Genomic DNA, 17,547 nt, shown 5'->3' on the forward strand with positions numbered 1-17,547 from the left:
CTTGGTAGTTGGCTACCTCGCGAAGAGCTCGTGTTGATCCGCGCTCAGGATTTCACCAAGGATATATAGTCTTTGGCCATCTGACTCATAGACTTCATTTCAGAGCTCAAAGAGCTCCAGTACCAAGTCCTAACTTTAGGTCCAACTGACCACAAAACCCGGCCCTCCCCAACGAAAAAGATATGACAAAGTTCAAATTGGAAAAGCCCAGAGTATCAACTGCAAACCTGACAACTCACCACTCTAGAGATCTACAGCTGTCAGTTTCAAGATGCTTTAAGACAGCAGGGGACATACCGTAGATCCCTAGGAGCTCAAACGGGTGAATACGTCGCAAACCCTCACCTGAGGCTCGCCGGACTGCTGGCAAGCCAGAGGAAGACGACGCAGCCGGAGCGACCGAATTGACACGTCGGGCCAGAATTGCCTTCATCCTCCTAGCGAGGACTTGGCGACTGGCTGCGGCTGGTAGCGGACTATATAGAAACCGAATATATCAGTTTCAAAGAGGAAAATCATTTTCAACCAGGATATCGGGAAATCAGCAGAGAATTCTGGGGAAACATGGGCATAAATCAGCTACCTCCTGCTTTCTCAAGGGCAACGAAGCCCTGTAAATCTCCTGCCCACCACACTTCTGGGGCTCCTTGTTCTTTGGGCCTTGCCGCCCGCTGCTGCTTCTGGGATTGCTCGGCACGACCACCCGTGGAACGACGCTGCCGACGCCGAGACTGCACTTGGCCCACATCCATTCGGTGCTAGATGGGGTTTTGAATTCGAAGATCGAGCAGGTTGACCGCGCTGTTAGCGGGGTCGCGACGGTGGTGGTAGTGGAGGAGGAGGAGTTGCTGGTGGGGCCAACGGGAAGAAGTTCGAGCGACGGCGGGAGGAAGATGGAGCACGTTGACCGGGCCGTTAGAGGGGTGGCCGGGTCCCAGGGATATTTGACAGCGGCGGAGGTGTTGCTGATGGCCGCCATTTGGAAGAGCTCTGTAAAAGAACCTTTTTTAAAGAAAACTAAAAGAGGATATAAAAATGAGGTTTGGGTTAGGTAGAAGTGAGTGGTATTAGGTCGGGATTTGATGGATTGCTGTTATTATTGGAGTTGAAGATATGAAATTTGCACGGCGAGTGAAAGAGAAAGAAAAGTGAAGAGGGTCGAAGAGAAGGGGCTTTTATATCTTCTCTCTGGGTTGAGTAACTGAAAATTTTCTTTTTCCTGCAAGTCGACAAGTGCTTTTATCGAGTGAGTCAGGGGACAATATGAAAAGAAAATTTTCCTTGAACATCCCGTGTATCATCAATAATAGATAGAGCCCGACAAGAATAGGATTCGGTTCCTATTCAGTAACCAGATGGGAGAATCCCGTCCAGATACAGGTAAATAACTGGTATGCCGACTTTCTCGTAACTCCGGGTAATGCCCGTATCGATTAGACGGCATAGGTGCCATCATCTAGGGGCATCAGAATGCGAGAAGGATGCACTGGTAAAACAGAAACTGCGAATGCGGCCTCATGACCGGGACATGGGTCCTAGATATTCTGCCCTTGTAGCCGGCCGGCTTAACACATATAAAGCGCAAGAGCAGCCTGCATGTTGGGTATGCGGGGATTGGTAAGGAGGAGAAGAGCCATTGCGTGAGCAAAGAAGACTCAACCACGGCAAGTCAAATTGCAAAGCAGGGGGAATATCAAGGGGATGAACAGAAGAGCCTGAATTTTAAACGATATCTTTCCAGCCCAGCTATGAGAAAACACTAATATTGCACACGGTTTCCCCCCTGATTCTACACTGCTCAACATTCACCCTGCTTTTGAGACCGTAGACCGAGGAATATGAAAGAAGACAGAAGAGAGCCCAATATGACATTTCACGAAATTAAGTTCAGCACTGAGTAAGTCTTGGGAGACACAGAGCCCACGGTAAAAAAAAAGGGGGGTGGTTAAAAAGGAAAGGGAGACAATAGATTCATAGAATTAATTGCACAAAAGAGGCCTCGAATTTTTTTTGGCATTTCCCCGTTCCATTCTGTTCGCCTAGAGCTTTGCTGGAAAACAAAAGAGAAAACAACATTTCTGGTAGCACTTGATGGTTCTGCAACGGTTTTCAGATTAAGACGTATTTCAACGGCTTAGATAGCGAAACGTACGGACTAACCCAACGTCGCAATTTCAAGCTACACGATCGTTTATTTGGCCGCTCCGAGAGAGGGGAAGTTCTTCTCGTCGACAGTGGGGCCATGGCCGCCGTTACCACGTCCACGGAATTCACCGCGTCCACCACGGCCTCGTCCACCACGATCACCGCCACGGCCGCGTCCACGGAAATCGCCACGGCGGGGGGGCTCGACATAGCGCATGTCAACATCGAGAAGGTTCTTCTCTTTGCGCTGCTTCTCGCGGCGGGCCTTCTCTTCGCGTCCCTTGATGTAGGCGTCTTCTTCCTCGTCGCGCTTGAATTCTTTAGCGCCGGCCCATTTCTTATCAACCTTGGAGCCTTCGTTGGGCTTGCGAGCCTCCTTGATGCCGAGGTCCTCGCGCCTGTTCTGCTCCTGCTCAGCCAGATAATCGGCATAGGACTTGGTCTTGTCCTGGGGCTCGGGCTCCTTTTCTTCTTGCTGCTCTCCCTCCTGGGCTTCGGCAGCGACTTCCTTCTCGTCATTTTGAGCAATAGCTTCTCCGGCCTTCTCATCGACCATGGTGGATTCTCCAGTAGAAGCACCCCAGCCCTGGTCATGCTGTTTTCCGGTAATGCTAAACAGTCTGGGTTAACACAAGGTTGCACGTGTCAATTATTAACCGGGTAGAGAACTTACGTTCGATCAGTCTTTGATCGTCGGTCCTCGCGAATAAGATTTCCGCGTTGGTCACGGTTCTTTACTCCACCAACGTAGGGAGCGCGAGGTGCCTCCTCAGCTGGCCTGGAACGGTTGGCACGAGAGTTGGCAGCTCCCTCTCGGAAGGCTAAGAAAAGTAGTTAGCATAACAAAGTCTACTAGACATAGAGGTGTAAGCAGTTACCTCGTTCATTGCCGGTGTATCGTGGGCCACCGCGGGACAAAGCAGGATTGCTGCCACGGGGTTGGACCGGCCCTTCACGCTTGCCATGGCGAGGAGCTGTCTTGTCTACGACTTTGACAGGTGGTTGTGGCTCCCGATCGGGGTCGAGCTCGGGATCATTGCCTGTGAAAAAACCCCCCCAGCAATCACGTTAGATTTATTTTCACCAATTGGGCATCAAGCAACAACAGGAAGTGAAAAAAAAATCAATTGAAGGCATATGTATCGTGGTTGAGGTTTTGATGGGCATTGGGAACCGTACCAAGAAGCTCGTAAATGTTCTGTTTACAAACGCACACATCAACAAGTCAGTTTCTTATATTTCCATCAATTACAGCGACAATATCAATTGAGAGTCGACAATAACCCAATTGATGCGCAGGGAAAAGGACGAGCTTGTCTTGGGAGCACGTCGCAGGATTCAGGGCTGACCGTACCTTGGACCGGACGTCCGACATGACGCCTGGTATTGTTATGCCTTCCTTGGAAGGCCTTCCGTTATCGCAACAATTCGGGTTGGAAGAGTGGTTGGGAAGAAAGCGAGCCAGACGAGATGGGCAGAGGTCCTCGAAGCGAGATCCAGGAATTCAGCCTCTCGAACTGAGATGTGACGGGAGGTGGTCGATGGGTGGGGTGGGCAGCGAGAGAGAGTGAGTGGTTTGTGTGGGTTTGGGAGAACGAGAGCGACGTTCGAAGTTGGAATTTTGCCGCTCGTTTGCGTTAGGCTGGAGCCAGCCCGCCTGAGCCACACTGCTGCTGACTCAGCGCATTATGCTAAGCGAATTCCGGAAACTCGGCCCGTCGTTTCTCCGCCTTAGGGTTTAGGGTATTACATCATACAGCAGTCTCATGACCGCGCTCCGTCGGCTATATAGGGCTGTAGGAAGTATGTATGTATATTGATGGATGCGAAGAGATCAGTCAAGAGCTACTATGTACAAGCAACAGAAACTCCTCGTGACGCTTTTCAAAAATAAAATAAAAAAAAAAAAAAAAACCACATTTGATCGTAGCCATCATACACCATAAGATCATCACATCCAAACGCCAGAATATGCATTGTCCGTAGACCCGGCCCTTGCTCCAATATGATGTTGTTTCTTTGTATATATATATCCCATTATATGCATAAGGATCCTCCGTCGAGGAGGGAAAAAGTGCACCAACAGTAGACTTGTAGACTACGGGCCACTCGACAATTCAAAGACTTTTGCAACTCCATACGTGCGTGTAGACCCGGAAAGCCATTGTTGCGAGGTGGAAGGAAAGTCGGGAAGGGGGAGGGGGCGACTCGACCTTGCGCTAGCGCACATTGCTCTGAGCATAGCTGAATGGGGTCTGGAAGTGCATGCTGGCACTCAAGCCGAATGGATCCGTATCCAGCATCGGATCGAAGTGATCGGCGAACGACGTTGCCGCTCCGAATCCGTCGGTATCGCCCACATGTGAATGCAGTTCGGAGTGACTGCCTCGCTGTGTCCCTCTTGTCGTGGAGAATTCATGGGCAAACGTGTTCGGTGTGGTCGTCGACTCTTCGGGTTCTTGTTGATCGTGAGACATTGCTTGTGCGCCATACTCCTGCCCTGTTTCTCAAACATAGTCAGAACGAACAAAACTCCGTATGATCAACCGGTTCACATTCACCAAAAGGGACGGGGCAACTTGCCTAATTGCTCATAAGGTCTGGAGAATGGTGTAACGATATAGGAGGAGTGCATTCGGGTATTGATGGGGGTGCCAGAGGGTGCTCCTGGTTGAGAACCCGCATTTGTGTCTGGGGTGTCGATGGACGTGGGAGTCAGAACATGCGCTCCCTGACCGAAACCACCGGGCTGCGGTAGCACTGGTGCCCGTGGAAATTGGGACTTATGCGACTGTGACTGAGCATGGATTTCTACTCCAGCCGGGGACATCCCACCATGCAATGTATATCCGGAAGAGACAGAGGCAGCAGGCGAGGGAGAGACGTGTGATGACGGAGTGGGTTGCTGCGTTTGTGAAGAGTGCACATTGTAAGCTCCTTCATGTTGGGAGACACCAACTTGCGCGGATCTCTGTGCAATTCCAACTGACTGTTGATGTGTTGGTTGTCTATTGAACATTGGCTGGGAAAGGGGTGACGGACGGTGGGGCTGATGAGGAGGCAATCTCGCCGGTGGTAGACTCGGACTGCCACTCTTGAGACGCAATTCCCCCTGGACATCAATGCCTGGAGCAAATAACCATTAAGATCGGTTGTTGTATATGTACAGTTGAAGTATCAAACCTTTTTCTAATAGAATCCGCTCGAGAAGCGAATTTTTATATCGCAGCATCAAACATTCATCGGCAGCGCTACGGTGGCTTTGCTGCAAGGTACGGAGGGTCTCCTCATTCAGTTTAATGGTGGCTTCGAGCTGCTTTATGTATTCCGTCCTTCGTTCGCGGAACGCGGCCTGGGCCTGTCTATTGCGTTGTTTACGTTCTTCGGACGTGGCATATATCTGGATAGAAAGCCGCGAATTAGCCGTACAAGATAAATTTTACAAGATGGTCTCTTAAACCGACGACGAGGAGCTTAAGGTTGGCATACTGGTTTTCTTCCACCTTTCCGCTTTTGCCGCTGAACTGGATCCTGATGGACGACGACTTCGCCCTCCGGCTCTGGGGTGGAGACGGCTGAGCTGTATGAACCCTCGACGTGAGGCGGTTCGGCCTTCGGAGCTACTTCCTCCCCAACGGTCGTCGTCGTGGCAGCGATTCCATCCCTCAGAGCGTGGTCGCCGTCGACTAAGGATCCCATTGGGAACTATAAGCTTCCCCGGGTATGCGACAGGAGGACGGGCGCTTTGATTCTCGCCTTGTGGGGGGGGGGCTTTTTCTCCCACCGGGAGAGCGAGGCGATAATGACACGACAGCGACAACGGAGGGTCGCGGTTAACTAGACGACGGAAGCGCGCGGCTGCTAGGAAGTTGGACCAACAGAGGGCCAGAAGTTCTCTTCCAAGCGCGGATTGCGGGTAAATATTTGGGGGGGCAAAGGAATTGAGATAAGAGTGGTTGGTGGGTGATTATTCGCAGCAGAAGAGATTAGAGACGTGGTGAACTAATAATAAAAGAATTTGCTAAGAGAAATAGCCGGCGGAGAGAGAGGACAGAAAGTCACTGAAACCCGAGTCAATGGCGGAGATCGGCCATTCACAGCAGACCACCCAGTCCCACTCTGGTTGCTCTCGACGCCCGAGGGAGTGTGACCTCGTTTGGTTTTTTGGGTTGGCGATGGGGCTTTTTTGTGCTTTTTTTAGTATCGTTATTGACCGTGAGGGGAAAGTCTGGATAATGGCTCCTGGCAAAACGCCGACAAATATCCGTGCTGGCTACGGGGTACAAACTTGCGGAGAATCGTCCACATTTTCAAACCCATCGCTGGGGACTCTCTGGGATGACTTCTCTACGCTATCTTACCGCTGCTTGTGCATCAGCCCGACGTCATGTTTAGCCGTGGTTTGAATCCACCACCGCCATCGATTTTGTTCCAGAAATGCCAGCTTCGTTCAAGCAATTGGGCCAAGACATTGCTCTCAAATTCGACGGTGACCCCTTTCAAAAGCGCAAACTTCAGCGCACAGGAAGAGCGACGACAAACTCGCTGCGTGGACGTTACACCTCCTCTTATCACTCGAAATGACTGCAGTGGTGTCGAGGCTGCCGCGCTGCCGGTGACCCAAGCCAATCGCCACTCCCCGCCGTTACACCTCTCGCACGGCGGGGCGTGCTCCTTGTAGGAGGAGGTCAAACGATCCCATGCTGAGTTTCCGGCTTGGTGGTTGTTGATCGATATATTTTTGACCTGGCATTACTACCCAGCAGCCTGACACGCAGATCAAACTTCCAATCTCCCCCCTCCGAAACGATTGTGAACCTGTGCCTAAGGTTTCCGTTCGAGGTTCTCTATGCAGTAGCCGACAATAAGCTTGACCGCAATAAGATCGGTAGCCTCGAGAAGACAAGCTCAGCTTGAGTTTTATGCGGTCAAAAAAATAGTTCCTTTTAGAGCCAAACAAACGGTCGCTTGAGATCCCCCGAGAATACTATCTTTCCACTTAACTTTTGATCGTCGTCACTCGTTTTGAACGCGAGATCTTTGTATGTCAATGAGAGGCTACAGGATAAATAACTAACTGGTGGTTGAGGATCGTAGACCCGCCTTTGGCCCCCGGTCCTCTGATGTATATACATGTCGCAATCCATGAATCCTGAAAGTTAGAAGCTGAACACCTGACAGTCCCTGGCCGTTGAGGGGAAACCTGCAAATAGGCACTCTAACGAAGTAAGGCGCACGCACTTCCAAAATCCAATTAATCCTTGCACTCCACTATCTCCGCCCGCTGACTTCCGAGGGCAACCCCTCAACGGTCGGTTCGCTGCCACGCATATCGCGACTCATGGCCCCTCACCGTCCGCTTGATGGACACCTTGCGTGACCCGAAGCCAGTCCATTGTGCTGAAGTGGTGTGCCTGGAATATGTATGGGCAGTACAATGTATAGATCTTTCCAAGTTAGAGGGATTGATGCGTAGACAATCTTGGGATTGCCATCAGAGGGGTTCTAGCTTCGGCATCATGTTGGATCGCCGCATCAACCTGCCTCTAAAGGTTCAGCGTGCTCCCATTTAAGAGGCCCAGAGCGAATTCGAAGGCGAAGATGGCTCCGGTGGGTGTCGAGACGTGGCATATAAGGATTAAATATTTGGACAGGAAGCAACTCTCATTTCGAAATCTCACCACAATCCCTCGGATGAGCGCCTTTCTCTATCGACTGATGTGAATCAAATCTAGTGGATCCAAGGACGCAATTTGCCAAAGCCCTACTCGAAAATATGCAGAAATCAACCCCTCACCCGTTTGACCCGCTGTCGCCTGATGAAATTACATTGGTATTTCTTATTGATATTTGAATTGGCTGGACGGCCATGCAAGATGGCTAACACGGTACCAGGTCGTTCAAGCCGTCAAAAAAGCATACGCAGGTAAAAATGTCATATTCCGTGTGGTCACCCTTGCGGAACCGCCAAAGGCGGAAATGGTACCATTCCTAGAGGCAGAACATGCCTCAAAGCCTGTAGCTCCGCCCTCACGAACCGCCATGGTGCAATTCTACTTGGACGATTCCTCGGATTTTCGAGAGATTCGAGTGGACCTCTCCAGTCGAGAAGTGACGGAGGAGTTGAAGCTTACTGGAAAGCATTCATACATCGACCCGGCATTGATGGACGAATGTGAAGAGGCATGCCTGAAAGACCCCGAAGTTCAGAAGGCTATCGCCGCCTTAGATCTTCCACAAGGTGCCGTTGTCTGTGTCGAGCCTTGGACATATGGCACGGATGGTATGCACGATATGTCCAAGCGTATTTTGATGGTATTACCTACGACTCGACCTGGACGGTGATAAATTCTCGATGCTGATGACCACTGAAGTGCTACTTTTATATGCGGTTGAATAACCATGGCGATGCCAATTATTACGCATATCCCTTGGATATTTGCGTGGAGATGACAGACAATTTAAAAGTGATTGGAATCCTCACCCTTCCGTCCGCTGACAGTGACCGCATGAAACCTGCTAGCGAGGGAATCAAGCCATTTGATCGAAGAAAATTACACGAGTCAAGCGAGTACCATCCAGACCTTGCTAAGAACCGGCGTATGACAACCAAGCCGTTCCATATTGTTCAGCCCGAGGGTCCTTCATTCAAAACAGACGGCAATTTGATTACCTGGGAGAAGTGGCGGATGCGCGTAGGATTTAATTATGTGAGCACATGAGCATAGCATGGTGCAACTTCCATAAGCTGACCTTATATAGCGCGAAGGCCTCACTCTCCATGATATTACATACGATGGTCGTCGCGTGTTCTACCGCTTGTCTCTTTCGGAGATGTTCGTTCCTTACGGCGATAGTCGAGCACCTTATCCTCGGAAGGCAGCTTTCGACTTGGGAAGTAATGGTGCTGGGGTGAATGCTAACAACTTGAAACTTGGTGACACTCTCTGTCCTTTGTTCTAGCTTCAAGGGCAAGTCTAATACTTTGTAGGATGCGACTGTCTCGGCTCAATCAAGTACTTTGATGGATACCTGCACACCACGGCTGGTAATCCTCTTGTCCGTAAAAACGTCATATGTTGTCATGAGGTAGACGACGGGATCCTATGGAAGCATTCAAATTATCGGACAGGCAATGCCGTCGTAACGCGGTCCCGAATTCTGGTTTTGCAGACAATTATCACTGTTGGAAACTATGAATATATCTTTGCTTTCCAGTTCACGCAAGATGCGGCCATCAATTATGAAGTGCGGGCAACTGGGATTCTGTCCACCGTCCCCATCGATATCGGCGATTCTGTGCCTTATGGGATCTCAGTGGCTCCCGGGGTACTCGCCCCTTACCATCAACATCTCTTTTGCCTCCGAATTGACCCTGCTATTGACGGACATGCAAATTCGCTTCTCGTCGAGGACTCCGTGCCAATGCCGATTGACGACCCGAAGGTTCACAATCCGTTCGAGATTGGGTACACCACTACAAAGAATATTGTCCAGACAGAGACACCCCTCGACACCGATATTACTAAAGGCAGGGTATTCAAAATCATCAACGAGAACATCACCAACTCCGTCACCGGGACCGCGATTGGATACAAGCTTGTTCCGCATTATTCACAAATGCTCCTGGCACACCCATCGTCGATCCATGCCAGGCGGTCCGAATTCTGCTCCCATCCTATCTGGGTCACCAAATACAATGACAAGGAGCTTTATGCTGCTGGGGATCACACTATGCAGTCTCTCGGGGGCGAAGGAATTGGATCGTGGATCAAATCGCGTCCTCATCCTACGAGTGTTCGAAACGAGGACATTGTTGTTTGGCACACTTTTGGCACGACGCACAATCCTAGGGTTGAGGATTGGCCTGTGATGCCTTGTGAGAAGATGCTGGTGTCGCTGAAGCCGGTAAACTTCTTCGACAGAAGTCCCGCGCTCGATGTTGCGATCAGCACTCAGGACCGCAATCGCAGTGTCCTTGTTGATGGCCGTGGAAAAGACTGATCCTTGCGAGGGAAAGCCCTCAGAGCTTTGAGCAAGCTTAGATAGGGGACTGTAGAATGGTTTCCATGACAGAATTAGATACATGTTTAGCTCCATAGGATGCAAGGCAACATTTTTGCCATAAATATGATAATATTTCCGCGTGGTCATGTACGACTCCATAAAAGACATGGACTCGGTTGTTGGGCACGGAGAATTTTGCTGGCGCGGCCTGAGAACTGCCCGGCGACGGCGCGCCGAGGAAGCAAAAAGCAACCAGGGGTTGGTTGCCCCAAAAAGCTTATCGGGCGCTCACATGAAAATAGCAGCGTCGAGCTGTACCCCGGGCTATTTCTTCCACGAAATCTTTTGAAGAGGGTATAAACCAGAAATTTGCTTCGCTTAATTCTACAGAATGGAAGACAATAATAGCGTATCCCCCGATGATCAGAAGCTCGACAATACGTCAACCGAGCCGCAGCACCCCCCCACCCCGCCGTCGACAGATCAGCCGAAGACAACACAACCCGCCGTCACAAAGCCCAATGATGAAGAGTCTGATTGGGAAGAGTTGGACGGTACTGAAAATCTGATGTGAGAATTCTGCTTATTGGTAATTTGAGCTAATGTATTTTTTTTTTTTTTTTTAAATATTCCCAGATGTCCTTGATCATTTCTCCGCGTCCGCTAAGCCAGGGTCTGCTTCCGCCCGGCCAAAACAGGAGCAAGCGGCTATGGCCCAGCAGCAAGAGGAAAAGCCGAATTTAGATCAGTTGCCGGAGCCAGATGAAGAAGCTTTGTTAAAGCAGCTAGAAGCTGGTATGGCGGAATTATTAGGTGGAGGCGGAGGAGAGGGAGGTGGCGATGGCGCTGCAGATGGTGAAGATGACTGGAATGCTTTGGCGCAGGAGTTAGCGAAGAGCGGTATGAAGCCTGAAGATCTGATGAGGATGATGATCGGGGAAGATTTATCGGCCAGTGGCGGTGAATCAAGTAAAGATCAGTCAGGCAAACCGGAGGAAACTTTCCAAGAGACCATTCGAAAAACGATGGAGAGAATGCAGGAGTCCGGCGATAAGGCTACAGCCGCAGTGAACGATAGCGCAGATGACGATGTTCTTGTTCAGATGTTGAAGGCCATGGAGGCTGCAGGAATGGGCGGTGATGGACAAGAAGATGATGAGGGGTTCGAGAAGATGCTTATGGGCGTGATGGAGCAGTTGTCGAACAAGGAGATTTTGTACGAGCCGGTAAAGGAACTCCACGAAAAGTTTGGACCTTGGCTTGAGGAGAATAAGGAAAAGTTATCCAAAGAGGACTTTGAGAGACACGTTAAGCAGGCGGGCCTCATGGCAGACGTCATGAAGAAATTCGACGAGCCGGGGTACTCGGATGATAAACCTGAGCATCGCGCCTACATATGGGAAAAGATGCAGGAGGTACGTGGTGATGTTCCTACGCCCTAGTTTCGAGTATAGAATTACTGGCGCTGACATGTGTTGATAGATGCAAAGCACTGGCACTCCGCCGAAAGAGCTCGTATCAGACCCTTTCTCGGATGAACTGTTTGGTGCTGGTGGACCACAATGCCCGCAACAATGAAGCAGATACCTCTTCATGGGCTTGAAAATTGCCTCTATTTGCAGTCTATTGTACTGTATATGAAAATTCGATACCCATATTAGTTACTCTATTGTTGCGATACCCGCGAGTGATCCAAGTGCCAGGAGCGCCGTTCACCAAACCTTTAAACCGTGTCCATCCAACTCCAGAAAATTCAAGTTCGAAAAGGCAAAACGGGTGTATCCGACTCTCACTCATCCATGCGACATGTCCATTTGCTCATTCGGATCTGAAATGGCCGCTGTATAATGTGAAGCAATCTCAGCAAATATCCTGTCATAATCCTCGTCTTCGCCTTGGTTACTATCTGTGTGATTCGCTTCAATTCGGCTTTCCATTTCTTCCAGGAACGCTTCATACTCGCGCTCTTGCGCGAGATATTCTTCTAAGGCAGCCTCGTCTACACCCGTTAGCACACAGCCTAGTGTCAGGGCAAGAATAAGGAATTCATTGTACAAATAACTTACCATCCCGTGTTTGGTCATTGTGTTTTGTATCACTATCCTCTCTTGCGTGGTCATCCTCGTGGATATCCATCATTTCATCCTCTACATTGCTAAGGACCGGCGCCGAGCGTGCCATCTCCTCCTCGAATCGCTGCTTTTGCGCGACGTAGTCCATCCACAGTATACTGTCCTCTCTGGCACTGAACATTGAATTTTCACGCCCCCGTTTTATCCGATTTAAAAACGCGTTGCGCCGAACATCGTGGGAAGCCCGTCCCGCAACTCGGGCGGCGGGATTGCGTATTTGTGAGGCATACCGTTGCGCGTAGGAGGTGTGAGGCGATGTGGAGGAGGGAGGTTGTCTTGTAGTTTCTTTCTCTTGGTTGGGATTTCCTTGGGGCATGGGAAACGCGAAGGGTCGAGGAGGGTTAGCACATTGGGAGGAGTAGGGGCGGTGCGATGGGGGGGTTATTATGCTGAATATATGGGGTGGTGAGGGCGAAGGAAGAGTGGCAAACATTGCTTCGGTCATTCACTTCCAGAACTTCTAAACAGTAATAATCGGTGAGAGTGCAGTGACTGTTTTCTCAAGTAAAGTGGCTGCCCTCAGTTAATGAAGTGTGAATTCATCACGCGCGTTAGGAGCGGGATTCTGGCTTAAACGCGAATCACTTCGATCGCTGGTGGATCAACAATAAGCCGAGGAACACTTCACGGCAGACGCGAGCTTGTATGAGAGCTCACGCTCCCTCACTTTGCAGAGCAGATGTAGCGAATTGATTGAGCTCACCTTCCAATACAATGTGCTTTACGATGGTTAGTATTTATCATCATGTGTTTTTTGTGCTTGCTTGTAATATATTTCCAAGCCCACTGCGTCTTTATATTTGTTTCATTTTAACTACTCTCTACTTGCTTAGTCGTCGTTCTCTCCCATGATCAAATTTAACTCGCCAAGTGACTGCTAAAATGGTTATCAGTGCTCCATTCAACAGCCTGACGGCTGAGAACCAAATCGCAGTTGGCTCTGCTTCAGTTGTTTACAATGTCAACAACATTGTTGCTTTCAAGTGCCCTATCCAGTTTGACACCTCCAGGGCTCAACGAGGCGAGCGGCTTACTGCATTTTTACGGCGCCAGAGTGAGGCCTCCACAACAGCATTGGAAAATGAAAAGGCACTATTCACTCTCCTAGAGAAATCACCTCATCCAAATGTTGTTCGCTGTGCCTTTATTGCTGAAGAAGGAATCTTTCTTGAGCACTTGGCCACGCCATTGAATACCTATCTCGAATCTCAGGAGATAGTCCCACAACCTCTTAAAGCTCGTTGGGTGCTTGAGCTTACTAGCGCTGCTGCTTGGATTGAGAAACTTGGATTTGTGCATGGGGACCTACGGCCTGAGAACATCTTACTGACGGCAAAGCTTCACCTAAAACTCATTGATTTCGACTGTGCAGTTGCACGCGGAGAGGAACTACACAGCTTCGTTGAGCCATACTGGCAGGATAAGTCCGATGGTAGTCTAGGAAAAGCAGGGCCTAAGAGCGAGCAATTTGCTCTTGGGTCATGTTTGTATTTCATCTTTTACGAAGCGGAACCTGAGGTCGATATCATCGATGGTCAGCTTGCTTTTCCAGACATTTCTTCAACCGGCTTCGGGTCCCTTATCATAAAGTGCTGGGATGGACGGTTTCATTCCATTCGAAAACTCGCTTTATCTGCGCTCTGGACCGTGGCTAAAGCGGGCTATGTCCGTGTCCTGCTTAAGTTCCTTTACTCGCGCTCAATTGGTTTCAAGAAGTCGAGGACTACTTCTGGAAAATTAGGCCCCCTAAGAAGATTCTGTGAGGACTACCTGGACGACCAGCGAAGGAACCATATGCCCCCTTGTGTGGTTCAAACTCAACCCATTGATATCAGGCGCGCTTGATCCGACCTTTCTTCGACCTTTTGTGCCCTTGAGTTACTGGGTTCCTCTGGACAATCAACCTGATTGTTCAGCGCATTCTATTCTCACCCTTAGGAACGACCCTTTGGGAAGGGTTTCAAGATCCCCTAAGGGACCCAGACTCTTAAGTCTAGTTCCGTCACGTTCATCCCCTGGAGATCGCTGCGTTTATTTGGCAAGATATTCCATTGTATCCATGGATTATATTGCTTTCTGGAAATTTTGCGGCGTCTCGACTTTACCGCTTACTCATCTGGAGAGGACTCCTGGTCTGGTAATAAGCATCATCTAGCGCTTATGACGATCCATCAACCAAACTTCAAGCTGTGGTCTGATCGTCCTGCTTCCCTCGGAATCTGAGTATTTTGAATGGTGATGCTTGGTCCAGGGTTTCTCTTTCCCCCACCATCCATAACCCGGCTCTGCGGCCAAAGAAAGTGAATGGATAGCCCATGAAGGGTTTTTGATCACAACCCAGGAAATCGTACGTACTTGCGAACTTGGGGAATTGGTTTTCAGTGCTACCCCAAACCATCCTTTTTTTTTTTTTTTTTTTTTTTTTTTTGGTGCGGGGGGATATTTTTGAAGTGTCTGTGGATAATGACTGGGAATTATAGGGGCTAAAAATAGTGCCCCTTTGCCACCGTTCTGCTCTAACTCGTCGTTCAGGTCTGAAGGATTGCAGCTCGCTAGGGGTGTTTGCAAGGGTTGGATGGGATGATCTTCATACAGTTACAACGGCGAACTACCTTGACAGAGCCGATGCCGGTTGGCTATTCAGCACCACACGCTATTTTTCCGCAGAAAAATTTCCAGATGGTTAATAGGGATTATTGGATTATTTACCGGATATTTTTCAGTTGAGTTTTACCATATTCCAGTGTCCCGACGTAGCCGGTGTAAGAGCGGGTCTTGACCGGGGGATTTAAAAAAAAAGAAAAGAAAAAAGGTATGAAGAAAAATGAGAGCAGCTTGCTCGCTTGCTGTTGACAAGGTAATTCTTTCTTTTTTTTTGCCACTTGTTAGACGAAGGTTTCCTTTTAATGGTAAAGTTGGCCTGGGGATGTAACCCTTGCATCGAGACACCTATATCAAGCCAAGGAGTCGTTTGTGCTGTTCTTGGTGTGTACATTTCACGCGTATGTACAGCGAGAAGGTACTTCGTAGACACTTCGGATAGATGAATCGATCGAAGATCAGCATGGGAGAAAAAAAGCTATGCTATAGGTGGCATTCATTAAGTTGCCATGGAACCAGTCAATAAATTATCAAAAGGGAGTATCTCGGCAAAGCTATCAAGCAAGAAGCGTTTCAGGCTAGATGTCAATGACGCATATGGGTAGCGAGCAATGCAACAAAAAACACCAGAGGTGTACAGGAGAGAGAGAGAGAGAGAGTCAGCCCGCGAAGGGTGTCATGGTATGTAGTATAGCAGAGCTTTGGATATCAATATTTTCTTTTTCCACCTTCGAGTATGATACAGGAAGAAACAACCCCCGTCCCCCTTCCGGCATCATAACAGACATGAAGACAAGAATGGACAAGGAATGGATGAGAAAGGACGAATCTCTATCAAGGAAGGACAGGGACATCACCCTCATCAAACAAAAAAAAAATAAAATAAAATAAAAAGGGGGTAATCAAGGAGAGAATCATTTTTGAGAACATTACAAATAAGCTGGTGTATAATTGGGTGTTGTCAATGCGTACCGTGTACACAGTATTCGGAAAGGCTTGTTGTGGTAAAAAGAAAAAAAGGTCAAAAGCAGAAACTCAGCAAAGATCAAATCATAAAAATGGAAAATCCCAAACTCCGTGCCGCCGTTTGTCGATGCCCATATGTCGGAAAATAAACTCGTGGAGAAACCAGATACCTTAAGTCGAGCTGCTGTGGCAAAACATTACAGTCGAATGGTTATGTCTTTCGCGTGTCTTTGTTGTGGAGGGGGAGGAGAGCACCGTGAGAAAGGTGTAGGCACTCGTCCTTTCGTTCAAAAAAGAACCGACACGCGAGCAGATCAACCAGACAAGCCGCCCTAGCAAAACACAGACTCGTATTTTTGCGGGAGATGGGATATAGACCTTAGAAATTCGAGGCAGGGTTGACGGGTCCGGGGTTGTGGTATTGATCTAGAGTGGTCTTGAAGGGGCTGCTGGACATCGAGGCAGCATGGCTGTGCGAGCCGAGAGCTGTACCGGTGAGGTCATCTTCATCAGGTTCGGTTCGCGCGTTTCTCTTTCGACGTAGTCTGTAAACCACGAGGGCAAGGCCTGAGAGTAAGACGGCACCTCCCACACCGACGACTACACCAATGATGATGTTTCTACTGCTGTCGCTTAGCCCAGAGCTATCGGAACCCGATGGATCATCGCCAATTCCAGGCGCGTTGGTTGGCTGGGGAGCAGTTGACTGGCTGGTTTGGATGATAGTTTGGTCGTCGCTGGTGACCGTGTAAGTGACGATGACCACTGATTTCGAAGGCGGAGGTGGCGTGTCCCTTGTCGGAGTTGGCCTTGGAGTGATGGGCGGTGTTGACGGCGGAGTCGACTCTGGAGTGGAGGATGGGGGCGTAGGAGTTGGCTGCGCTGTGGGACTCGATGAAGTTGAACGTTCAGAAGTCGACTCAGAAGTGGAAGTCTCTGGATCCGGCTCTGAGGTTGGTGAAGAGGTCGATCGCGCGGATGATGTGGGAGTGTCGTCGTCGAGATCGTCTCCAGTGGCCGATGATTGCGGACTCTGGACGGCGTCACCGAGGCTCAGCTGCCGTCTGTCAACACCGGCGCCGGATACAGCGACAGCAAGGACGATGAGCGAAAGCAGCAAGATGGAAAGTGTCGACGGCCACCTCATTTTGGGTGGATTTCGAGAATCGATATGGGGGAGATCGGTGGAGGTCTGGCGCTGTTGCCGAGGAGAGAGAAAGAGGATGCCGGCACCTCAGGATAAGGAAGTCAAGTGAGAGAATGGCTAGAAGAAAGAGCAGGTGATGTGGAGTGAACAGAGAGGCTAAAGTGAAAAATTTGAGAGAGTGATATCAAACGAGTGTCGCAGGATGAAGTCCGGCGGGAGCGAGAGCGAATGAACCTGGGACGGTGAAGCAAGGGGGCCGGCGGGAGGGACTGCCTGGCTTAAAGAAAAAAAAGAGTGGCTTTCTGGCAGCGTCAGGCGGGCTTGCCTGGGCGGCCGCCAGCCGTCAGCCGCGTGCACAATTCGGGTTAGACGGCCCAATGCGCAGCGAAAACAATACCATACTTGCATACCGGGGGATGGAGTGTGCTCCGTACGGGGGCGTAAATTGAAAATATGGAGTGTGTGTCCTGAGACGCGATCACCAGGGCATCCAGACCTGACCATTGGCTGATTTATTGGCTTCTGTACCTGTTCCACCAACCGAAATCC

The 17,547-nt window shown here is 49.7% G+C and overlaps 9 protein-coding genes across 9 annotated transcripts; 4 read left to right on the forward strand and 5 right to left on the reverse strand.

Annotated features, from left to right (window-relative positions):
* Positions 1 to 429: 429 nt before the first annotated feature.
* On the reverse strand, positions 430 to 979 carry CIMG_03778 (uncharacterized protein; the record flags this gene model as incomplete). Its single annotated transcript, XM_001244336.2, has 2 exons — positions 430 to 554; positions 631 to 979. 2 exons carry the CDS (start codon positions 977 to 979, stop codon positions 430 to 432), a joined length of 474 nt encoding a protein of 157 aa, XP_001244337.2.
* A 93-nt stretch (positions 980 to 1,072) lies between these two features.
* On the reverse strand, positions 1,073 to 3,746 carry CIMG_03779 (telomere and ribosome associated protein Stm1). Its single transcript, XM_001244337.2, has 5 exons — positions 3,500 to 3,746; positions 3,325 to 3,343; positions 3,024 to 3,185; positions 2,819 to 2,966; positions 1,073 to 2,756 (listed from the first exon to the last, which is right to left on the reverse strand). Exons 1-5 carry the CDS (start codon positions 3,518 to 3,520, stop codon positions 2,192 to 2,194), a joined length of 915 nt encoding a protein of 304 aa, XP_001244338.1. The 5' UTR covers positions 3,521 to 3,746; the 3' UTR covers positions 1,073 to 2,191.
* Positions 3,747 to 3,938: 192 nt separating this feature from the next.
* Positions 3,939 to 5,844, reverse strand: CIMG_03780 (bZIP transcription factor; the record flags this gene model as incomplete). The annotated part of the gene is made up of 4 exons (XM_001244338.2): positions 3,939 to 4,645; positions 4,717 to 5,271; positions 5,329 to 5,545; positions 5,635 to 5,844. The coding sequence occupies 4 exons, from the start codon at positions 5,842 to 5,844 to the stop codon at positions 4,365 to 4,367; spliced, it is 1,263 nt and encodes a 420-aa protein (XP_001244339.2). The 3' UTR covers positions 3,939 to 4,364.
* Positions 5,845 to 6,532: 688 nt separating this feature from the next.
* CIMG_03781 (uncharacterized protein) lies at positions 6,533 to 7,062 on the forward strand (the record flags this gene model as incomplete). Its single annotated transcript, XM_001244339.1, has 2 exons — positions 6,533 to 6,822; positions 6,912 to 7,062. The coding sequence occupies 2 exons, from the start codon at positions 6,533 to 6,535 to the stop codon at positions 7,060 to 7,062; spliced, it is 441 nt and encodes a 146-aa protein (XP_001244340.1).
* A 772-nt stretch (positions 7,063 to 7,834) lies between these two features.
* Positions 7,835 to 10,298, forward strand: CIMG_03782 (amine oxidase). The gene is made up of 5 exons (XM_001244340.2): positions 7,835 to 7,978; positions 8,041 to 8,460; positions 8,520 to 8,855; positions 8,908 to 9,082; positions 9,137 to 10,298. The coding sequence occupies exons 1-5, from the start codon at positions 7,922 to 7,924 to the stop codon at positions 10,147 to 10,149; spliced, it is 2,001 nt and encodes a 666-aa protein (XP_001244341.1). The 5' UTR covers positions 7,835 to 7,921; the 3' UTR covers positions 10,150 to 10,298.
* A 172-nt stretch (positions 10,299 to 10,470) lies between these two features.
* On the forward strand, positions 10,471 to 11,730 carry CIMG_03783 (peroxin 19; the record flags this gene model as incomplete). The annotated part of the gene is made up of 3 exons (XM_001244341.2): positions 10,471 to 10,706; positions 10,789 to 11,567; positions 11,635 to 11,730. Exons 1-3 carry the CDS (start codon positions 10,544 to 10,546, stop codon positions 11,728 to 11,730), a joined length of 1,038 nt encoding a protein of 345 aa, XP_001244342.2. The 5' UTR covers positions 10,471 to 10,543.
* A 215-nt stretch (positions 11,731 to 11,945) lies between these two features.
* CIMG_03784 (uncharacterized protein) lies at positions 11,946 to 12,729 on the reverse strand (the record flags this gene model as incomplete). Its single annotated transcript, XM_001244342.2, has 2 exons — positions 11,946 to 12,151; positions 12,219 to 12,729. 2 exons carry the CDS (start codon positions 12,727 to 12,729, stop codon positions 11,946 to 11,948), a joined length of 717 nt encoding a protein of 238 aa, XP_001244343.2.
* Positions 12,730 to 13,166: 437 nt separating this feature from the next.
* Positions 13,167 to 14,129, forward strand: CIMG_13745 (serine/threonine protein kinase; the record flags this gene model as incomplete). Its single annotated transcript, XM_001244343.1, has 1 exon — positions 13,167 to 14,129. The coding sequence occupies one exon, from the start codon at positions 13,167 to 13,169 to the stop codon at positions 14,127 to 14,129; it is 963 nt and encodes a 320-aa protein (XP_001244344.1).
* A 1,260-nt stretch (positions 14,130 to 15,389) lies between these two features.
* On the reverse strand, positions 15,390 to 17,241 carry CIMG_03786 (uncharacterized protein). Its single transcript, XM_001244344.2, has one exon. It carries the CDS (start codon positions 16,996 to 16,998, stop codon positions 16,231 to 16,233), a length of 768 nt encoding a protein of 255 aa, XP_001244345.1. The 5' UTR covers positions 16,999 to 17,241; the 3' UTR covers positions 15,390 to 16,230.
* Between the last annotated feature and the right edge of the window lie 306 nt (positions 17,242 to 17,547).

This window comes from Coccidioides immitis (assembly GCF_000149335.2).
Source record: "Coccidioides immitis RS genomic scaffold supercont3.6, whole genome shotgun sequence".
Lineage (NCBI taxonomy): Eukaryota > Fungi > Ascomycota > Eurotiomycetes > Onygenales > Onygenaceae > Coccidioides > Coccidioides immitis.